Source organism: Staurois parvus, unplaced genomic scaffold (assembly GCF_062004578.1).
Source record: "Staurois parvus isolate SC_StPar_1 unplaced genomic scaffold, SC_StPar_1.0 ptg000177l, whole genome shotgun sequence".
NCBI lineage: Eukaryota > Metazoa > Chordata > Amphibia > Anura > Ranidae > Staurois > Staurois parvus.
This window is the reverse complement of record NW_028317973.1, coordinates 6912612-6922619: the sequence shown is the minus strand read 5'-3', so window position 1 is coordinate 6922619 and position 10008 is coordinate 6912612. Positions and strand designations below refer to the sequence as shown.

Genomic DNA, 10008 nt, shown 5'->3' with positions numbered 1-10008 from the left:
TGTGGCCTGGGAGAGAGTCCCAGACTGGAGGCTGGAAGCTAAGGAGAAGCTGAAAGAGGGAGCTCCTCTGCCCTGCTGTCCACCGTGGAAGGACAGCTTGCAAAGCAGGAACCAGCCCAGCTAGAAGGCCTGAAAGCAGTTCTATCCACAGCTGCAGGACAACGACAGTGTGAGTACCTCTACACCCCCAGGGCCTAGAAGGGAGAGGTCTGCTGGATGCAAGTTCTGGCAAGTCTTCAAGGGACAGTTCATAGCTTACCCAATCCCTTGTCCTGGGATCAGATACCGTAGCCAGGTAAGCTGGTATTCTGTGCACCAAGGAGACCAAAAGCTCCTACACATTGTCACATTACTAGAAATTCACTCAGGGGACACTAAGTGTGCTAGAGAAGGAAACGTCCTTATTCTGCTATTTCTTCAATCAAACATGGCATCCCATAACCCCTTTACCCTATCCAAGTTTGATCCCTTAATAAAACAAAAAACTCAAGTCCATGGACTGTTTACTTACTTTCAATGTGCATGTGTGGAAAATGTGTGTTGTCTGGCATTGCAGTGCTTAGGGGGACCCAATCAAATCCAGCGACCTTTACGAATGTAGTGCTACTACAATGTGAAAATAAATATATAATTTTACATTTTGAGCATAGATACACTTTAATATTGAGCAACGTCTATGTAAAATCAAGTTATTACAGTAAATCAAACCCAGCAACATGAAAAATGTGAACACTTTCACCTGTGCATAAGGGACGAATCAACATTTTATAGTGGCATAATATAGTAATATGAATGTTATTTCCATGTCCTTTCTGAGAATATAAGAAAAGCACAGTTTTACTTTCAATAGTAATTTCTCTTTATCCTTCTTCTGCTCCATGCAGTGATTTCCACAATTCCCACATTCTGCCCGATTGGCTGCTATACTCAACGCAGCTATTTTTTCTGTTGTCACTCATGCCATGCTGTCCTTGAATTGCTCTGCTGACTTGCAGGGAGGAAATAGCAACTACTGATTTTCTCAATATTACACAATTATGGTAACTACTGAGCTGATCCATTCCCATGGATATCTACCAGGGGGTACTCTGAAAAGAAGTAGCTGTTTGCTAGAAAGAAAACAAAAAAAAAAAAAAACCTCTGTTTCTTCCTGCAAACACTATCAGTGTTTTTTGAGCAACAGTTTGAAAGACCCATGTCAGTGATGTATAATTGTATGTTCTGGATATATGTACCCATTAAACTGGCATTTTGCAAAATAAAAAAATGTCATGTTAAAAACATTTCATGAGATGTGATATGAGAGGGAATACATGGATCCAGAATGGAAAGTACCATCAGTCAGAGAAACAGTGTGCATTCCACTGCATGCCAGGGCAAGTGGGAGCATACGAATCCATGAGCTTCAGAAAGACAAATGGGTTTCAAAGAGGCCACTAAGGCCTTGTTCACATGGGCACCAAGGGGACCAAGAACTCCTACACATTGTCACATTACTAGAAATTCACTCAGTGGACACCAAGCTTTTTTACTAAGTGTGCTAGAGAAGGAAACATCCTTATTCTGCTATTTCTTCAATCAAACTGGGTATCCCATAACCCCTTTACCCTATCCAAGCAGACTGTTAAAACATGCAGTTGGAGCTGTGGTTTTACCACCCCTCGACCTAAAGAAAAGCTTGCAGCCCCTCAAGGCTGCACATACAGTATGTTGTATCCATGATGCTCTGTGGCCACAGCAAAAATGAAACCATATGTCCCATTCAGCAGCCAGTACTGTCACCAATTGCCATATATTTAAATGTATGGGGCTGAGCCATAACTGCCATGAAAATGCATTCAGCTTTTTTAGGGTAAATAGGTGATGAAGAGACAATATGAAACTTCCTCACCACATGTCAACATCCCTTTGAAAAGTGAGCCACTGTGGATCACATTTCAGAGGGGCATTAAAGGCTGCTGCCCATGTGAATGAGCCCTTAAAGGTAACCTTTCACATTGTGAAGTTTATAACCTGAGCTCATTGCATGTGTCCCTCACTATATTAGAATAAGGTTCGTTTTTAACCTTTTTTAACTGCTTGTGGACCTCCCACACTACATTTGGGTGCTGATGCTGGGCTGGATGACATACATGTGCACCCTAACCCCATCTGTTCTGTGATTCGCTACAGCACAATTTTGGCAGCAAGTCCCAGTCAATGATTTATGGCCAGAACATGCTGACCCACTGTGTCCAATTACAGCATAGGGCCCTGTGTATACAAAAAACACAGGACTCTGTACACATGGAACAGCAATGTAACTGTTTCTCCTCCCTCCAAAAGGGAGAACAAACAGCCACATCTATTAGTAAAAGCAGCACATGGCCTACAATTTCTTTCAATTAAACTGTGACATGTTCCATGTTCATTGGCCAGTACAGAATGATGTCACTCCTGCACATGCGCAGGAGTTCAGTCATTCCAGCACACAGGATCTGTGCCAGAATGTAAAATGAGGTGCATTTGTGTAGCTCAGTGTACATTCCAAGGAAGACTGCGAACAGGCAGGTTGAATTATTTTACTGCAGAAAAGAAATTGCACGCCTCTTCCGCAACAAAGAGCCTGCCTTCTTGCAGTTTTCAAAATATGAAAGTGTGATTCCACATTAAAGTGTAGTAACTGTTAAAATTATATGAAAACCTTTCTTTTTTTTACCCAAAATGAAAATATACTTTATACTTATCTGCCTTGTACAAGAATATTACAGAGAGAGGCCCCTTACCTCCTCTTCTGGGGTCCCCCAACACCACTGTCTGCTTTTCTTCACGTGAGTGTGCCCTCATAGCAAGCTGTGTGCTATGGGGCACATGTGCAGATGCACTCCCGAGTCAGGCTGTGTGTCCCCATAGACACACACAGCGTAGCTCAGCTCTGCCCCCCGCTTCCACCTCACAGGATTTGATTGACAGTATCAGAAACCAATATCTCCCATTGATAGTAATCTATTCTTTGAGGGTAGAGAGAGAGACACCAGTGCTGCTACAGATGGGCACAGCATTGGATTGAGAGAGAGGACTCAGCTAAGTGGCAAGAGACGGGGGGAAACAAACAGCAAATGGAAGATTTTTTACCTTAATGCAAATATTGTGCTTTTATCTCCTTTTTGTTAATATGTAAGAATGCTTCCTGGGCAAGTGAACAACCTTTATTCTCAGTGGTTTTTATACACTACATACACTGTATACAGTTATTATTTGTTTTGGTTTTCTTATTTGACAGGCTCAGACACACTAAATTTGGCTGTCTCCTGAGGAAGTGGGTGCTGTTCCATGAAACACGTCGATAGCATTTTTCAGGAGGGGCAACACTGCCCCCTGGAAGAAGAGATGGAAGAAGCGACATACGCGGCATGGGGACCAGGTGGGATCCGAGAGAGTCTGTGGGCTCCTTGACTGTGTATGCAGAGCCTGACTCTCCTTCCCAGGGATGTCCAGAACTGTGAAAGTGAATGTTTTTCTCTCTCTTGCCAGGGGGCAGCTGGTGTATGGGGAGAAGTGGTGTATTTAGGTTTTGCGCTGCCCTAGGCAACATAAACATTATCTGCCCCCACGGACACTGACCAACACATCCCCTCCTTCCCTCTCCTGTGGAGAGAGCCTGAAATTGACCAACAACACCCCTGCCCCCCACCCGAAAGAGCCTTCCACTACCCCCCTAGTGATAGACACTCATATTTACAGCTCCAGAAAAAAAGTCAGGCTCTACACACACCATCAAGCAGTCTCTCTCGGATCCGCTTGGTTCCCACAGTGCGCGTATCCATCCCTTCTTCTGGGGGGAGGTGCTGCCCCCTTGCAAAATGCCGCCCTAGGCAAGTTCCTTGTTTGTCTTGGGGCGATGGTAGTAGAAGGTGGTGTTGGTTGGTGTCAGTCTCTCTTTGCGGGGAAGGAGAGGTGGTGGTGTTGGTAGGTGTCAGTCTTTCTCCATGGGGAGGGAGGGGGGGGTTGTGTTGGTCAGTATCAGTCTCTCTTTGTGGGGAGAGTGGGGGGGTGGTATAGGTTGGTGTCAGTCTCTCTCTATGGGGGGGTTAGTGTTGGTCGGTGTCAGTCTCTCTACGCAGGGGGGAGGGTTGGTGGTGTTGGTCCGTGTCAATCTCTCTCCGCTGGGAGGAGGTGTTGGTCGGAGTCACTCTCTTTCTGTGTCTGGGGGGTGTTGTTCAGTGTCATGCTCTCTCCGCGGGGGGGGGGGGTGGGAGAGGGGTAGGCCAATGTTCGTTTTGCCTAGGGCAGCACAAAATTTAAATACACCACTGGCCTCAATCCATACTGTTTAGCATGGATGGAGACATTTATTCATTTCTGCATGTATGGCTGGCTGTAATTTGCTTAAGACTCTCATTACTATTCCTACTAGTTATTTCCCATATTATAATAAAGCCATGTAATGTACATGTGTTTGCCCTCCTGCAAAGCATCATGGTATTTTATGGTGCTGCATGATAAAAAATATCTATTATTTTTCTGTTATTTTAAATAACATTGACTTTTAATGAAACACATTGTGGCTTTATTAAAATTCATTTCAAGAAACATAAATGTACTGTGAGGACCTATAAAATAATGAAACATTAGGCAGATCCTCTCCTAGCGTGTTGGAGACTTCATTCAGAAAGACAAACATTTCTCTGACAATGGAAGCACACCTTAAGCCTCAGCTTTATATAGAGTCACTCTAGCACAGGCTGATTTTTCTTCACAATGGATTTTATTGACCTCTTCAAATTACAAAGTCATTGTGCAGCTGTGTAACAAGTTTTGTGGACATGCCTGTTAATTAGCAGGGCACAGTACATGGCTGTGGGAGATAAAGGTCTGTCACTGTCATGCTGTCAACTTTGTGATTATATCCTCCTCTTCCTTCAGTGAGCCACACATCTCTGAGTTAGCATGGTGAAAGGGGAAATCTCGCCCCCACAATGTCGATTTTCTTCCTTTTCGCACTGTATGGGTTGTGTGTGCCTCTGGATAGGATTCAGTTATAATGTATGTTTCTCTGTAGGGAGAAAGAAGAAAATAGATGTTAGTTATCAGCAGTAGATAGACATGGGATTTGTACATGCTGTTAAAGGATTACAAACATTTTATCAGAGTGATTCTCAGGGCTCAAAGACACCTCAACATCACCACATCGCACCTCAAAGCATGTTATATTTATTTAAAATAAGACCGCAATGCATTCACCTATTGCAGCTCTGACGCATATGCATTGTGAAGCACCACAAAGCACTGCAATGCACTACACTGTGTTGTGGTGCACTGCCTCAGAAAAAATTCTACCTGTCCATTTTTTTTCTGTTCCTGTGTGTTAGCAAGTCCATTCAAAAAGTTCATGGGACCGGATAAGTGTGAATGCCATAAATGAGCTTTTGATAGCATGTTGTAGCAGTTTTACATTCCTGACCTTTAATAAATGTCTATAATACTCACTGTCACGCCAGACAGGGATATGACAGAGGTTACAATATTAGTAGGAATTCTTTTGGTTCAAGTTTAGTGAATTAGAGATAAGGCTTAACTATTTTAAAAAATGTATTAATGAACACCCAACATAAGTAACTATAGTATAGTAGTGCTGTCTAGCCTAAAATGAAGTTCATCTTCTTGGCGGTGGTTTAGCATCCCTCAAATTGTGTGATGCTCCAGGAGGCCTGGGCTCCTATGTCACATAGGCTTTAGGCATGCAGACTAACCTCAGAGCCCTAACCGGAAGCCCAGGGTCCTGCAAAAAGTGTTCTCCAGGTATAAATAAAGGTTGTAGGGGATGCAGATCAAGAGGATGAAGATGTAGTGTGCAGGGTTTCGGACTCTTAATATGTGCACATGAGCAGACATTTGGGTCTGAATTGAGCTCCTGGACTGGAAACTGTCTCAACAACCCAGATCCAGGGTGACTCGTTTTACTGTAGGCCACTAGCTAGTGGGTTTGACCCCGTAGAGCACCTAGGAACACAAGGAGGTGACTGGAAATCTACAAGGGGGGCACCTTTTTGGTGACAACTATCTAAGAGGGAATTTCCCCTTACTGTGAAGAGATTTATATTCATGTCCTGAGACAAAAAAGTAAAGTGAAGTCTCCACAATGGGCACAGACAGAAAAAAACTGTCATAGGATTTAATTATGCTCTATAAAACATTTGACTTTAAATACACTTGAAATCTGAATGCCAGCATTTCATGCACATTCCTACACAGCTGTACAGGCTTCTCTCCTGTACAGAAAATTAATCATGGAGGCTCACCCATCAAGACATTTTGATATTTTCATACCCCCTCCCAACAGCCAGCCTTTGCCTGCATTGGGTTGAGGGTTCTTGAGAGGAGTACTGTTGCTGGGCAGGGGCGTATTTACCACAAGGTAAACAAGGCATTTGCCTAAGGCAGCATTTTTCAGGAGGGGCAGCACTGCCCCCTGGAAGAGGAGATGGAAGAAGAGACACACGCGGCATGGGGACTAGATGGGATCCGAGACAGACTGCGGGCTGCTTGACGGTGTATGCAGAGCCCGACTCTCCTTCCCAGGGATGTCTGGAGCTGTGAAAGTGAGTGTCTCTCTCTTGCTGGGGGGTGGGGGTGGCTGGTGTATGGGGTGCAATGGTAGTGGAAGGTGATGTTGGTCGGTGTCAGTCTCTCTTTGCGGGGAGAGGGGGGGTGCTGGTCGGTGTCAGTCTTTCTCCGTGGGGGGTTGTATTGGCCAGTGTCAGTCTCTTTTTGCGGGGAGAGGGGGGGTAGTGTTGGTCGGTGTCAGTCTCTCTCCACAGGGGGTAGGGGGGGTGTTGGTCGGTGTCAGTCTCTCTGGGGGGAGGGGGGTGTTGGTTGGTGTCAGTCTCTCTCCTCGGGGGGGGGGGCGTTGGTCGGTGCCAGGCTCTCTCCATGGGGGGGTTAGTGTAGGTTGATGTCAGTCTATCTCCGCGGGGGGGAAAGGGATGATGGTGTTGGTCCCTGTCAATCTCTCTCCGCGGGGGGGAGGTGTTGGTCAGAGTCAGTCTCTCTCTGCGTCTAGAGGGGGGGGTGTTGTTAAGTGTCAGGCTCTCTCCGCTGGGGACAGAGGGGTAGGACACTTTTTGTGTTGCCTAGGGCAGCACAAAACCTAAATACACCACTGTTGCTGGGTGCTATGATGTTTTCGGGAAGCCATGTACACTATATTGCCAAAAGTATTACACACAGATAAACTTTAATGACATCCCAGTCTTAGTCTGTAGGGTTAATTATTGAGATGGCTCACCTTTTGCAGCTATAACAGCTTCAACTCTTCTGGGAAGGCTGTCCACAAGGTTTAGGAGTGTGTCTATGCGAATGTTTGACCATTCTTCCAGAAGTGCATTTGTGAGGTCAGTCACTGATATCGGACGAGAAGGCCTGGCTCGCAGCCTCCACTCAAAATCATCCCAAAGGTGTTCTATCAGGTTGAGGTCAGGACTCAAGTACCTCCACCCCAAACGCGCTCATACATGTCTTTATGGACCATACTTAGTGCACTGGTACGCAGTCATTTTGGACCAGGAAGGGGCCATCCCCAAACTGTTCCCACAAAGGTGGGAGCATGAAATTATCCAAAATGTCTTTGTATACTGACATCTTAAGAGTTCACCTCACTGGAACTAAGGGGCCATGCCCAACCCCTGAAAAACAACCCCACACCATAATCCCCCCTCCACCAAACTTTACACTTTTCACAATGCAGTCAGGCAAGTATCATTCTCCTGGCAACCGTCAAACCCAGACATGTCCATAGGATTGCCAGACAAAGAAGAGTGATTTGTCACTCCAGAGAACATGTCTCCACTGCTCTAGAGATCAGTAGCGGAGTGCTTTACACCACTGCATCTGACGCTTTGCATAGCACTTGGTGATGTAAGGCTTGGATACAGCTGCTTGGGCATGGAAACCCATTCCATGAAGCTCTCTACGCACTGTTGTGCTACTCTGAAGGCCACACAAAGTTTGGAGATCTTTAGCTATTGACTCTGCAGACAGTTGGCAACTTCTGTGCACTATGCAATAGGGGATCATGGGGCCCCTGTGTCCTTGCCTAAACTCAAAAAAGCCTATGAAAAAGGTACCAGGGGCATCTCATGGGGTCCCCTACTGACCCCGGGCCCTCGGGCAGTGCCCGACTTTCCAAATGGTCAGTCCGCCCCTGACTAGTAGATTCAAATACACTAACAGATTGAAACCAAACTCCAGTTCACACTTTATAAGCAGTTACAGAAACACATTTTTTTTTCCTTTTGGGATAAAGGTTTTAAATAAATAAATGAAAGCTGACCATCGTTAACACCCCTGTCAGTGATGAATGGTGTGTCTCATCCATATAAATGATACATTTGCAGGACAGCTTGTTCTTATGAAAAACAAGACTTACTGGCAAGAGCAAAAGATGAATATGGAAGAAAGAAAGCCTAAAAAAGAAAACTAATGCAGCAATTACATCTAAGAATTGATAAACTGCAATATAATAAATGTTTGCTTTTGGGTTTAATACTGCTTTAACCAGTTCTTGACTGCGCTATAACTGAACGACGGCTACAACATGGGCATCCAGTTCTGGGAAGGTGTCCATAGATGTCCTCCCACAACCACGCCCCCTGCACACCTGCTGCATCTGTGATCGCTGTGTCCTTCAGATACAGCTGGTCACAGATTGGGATAAAGGGCCAATCACAATGTAAACACACTTGTTGGTTATCGGAAGTCCTTTCCTCACGCGCTGTCACAGCGTGAGGGCAGGAAAGCCAGTAATAGGAAAGTGTGGCAGGAGCAAGGGCGGACTGACCATTTGGAAACTTGGGCACTGCCCGAGGGCCGGGGGTCAGTAAGGGGCCCCATGAGATGCCCCTCATACCTTTTTCATAGGCCTTTTTGAGTTTGGGCAAGGACACAGGGGCCCCATGATCCCCTATTGCCCGGGGGCCCCATGAGTTGTCAGTCCGCCCCTGGGCAGGAGCGTTTACACAGATTATCATGGCACTGTGCCCTGATTATCAATGCAGCCCCATAAGTGCTGCCTATCAATGCCTCCTCATCAGTTCCCCCGATCCCATCAGTGCCACCTTCAGTGCCATCTGCCAGTGCCCATCAGTGCCGCCTATTAGTTCCCATCAGTGCCACCTTCAGTGCCATCTACTAGTGCCCATCAGTGCTGCCTATCAGTGCCGAATATCAGTGCAGCCTCATCAGTGCCCTTTATGCCCAACTGTGCAGCCTATCAGTGCCCATCAGTGCAGCCTCATCAGCACACCTCAGTGAAGGAGAAAAATCACTTATTTGTATAATTTTATAACAGAAACTAAAAAAAAGTCTTTTTTTTTTATTTATTTTTTCATTTGTTTAGCAAAAAATAAAAAAAACCCAGTGGTGATAAAATACCACCAAAAGAAAGCTATATTTGTGTGAAAAAAATGTCATATGGGCATAGTGTTGTATGACCGTGCAATTGTCATTCAAAGTGCCAGAGCGCTGGGCAGGAAGGGGGTGAAAGTGCCCAGTATTGAAGTGGTTAATAAATATAATAAATAACACAAATCAAATCTAATTTGAAAAGGCGTGGGACTTTAAATTTGAAGGCTTGTTTGGTAAACAATTGGTGGAGCAGTTTATAAACTGCCCAGTGCACCGTAAATATAGAACCAGTCATCTATTTCTGAGACAGTGCCATTAAAATGATGCTTTTTGCTGCCGTAGGGCAGATGTACTATTCTCTGCAAGCAGTAATATCTCTTCTTTGTGGCTTGTGATAAAACAGACTATTGGTAAACCAGGCCACTCTCATCTGCTTTTTATCAGCAATCTAATAGGAACATGAGTCATATTTTGTCTGGGGAAATATAATTCTGGGTGGCTTTTAAAGCATACAAATCTGGAGGACTGTTAAATAATGCAAGAGATAGGGGTGCCTTTTGTGCTGTGATTCAAGGTTTTCACTGCAAATATTATTATTTTATAACAATTATCTATAAAGCAGCT

General features: G+C 45.0%; 1 protein-coding gene across 1 annotated transcript in view; it reads right to left on the bottom strand.

Moving 5' to 3' along the window:
- Positions 1-4728: 4728 nt before the first annotated feature.
- LOC149462310 (microsomal triglyceride transfer protein large subunit-like) overlaps positions 4729-10008 on the bottom strand; it is a 153513-nt gene continuing 148233 nt past the window's right edge. Inside the window, exon 16 of the mRNA XM_089677129.1 lies at positions 4729-5035. Coding sequence (XP_089533255.1) covers positions 4864-5035 — 172 coding nt within the window. The 3' untranslated portion in view covers positions 4729-4863. The remainder of the gene's footprint in view (positions 5036-10008) is intronic.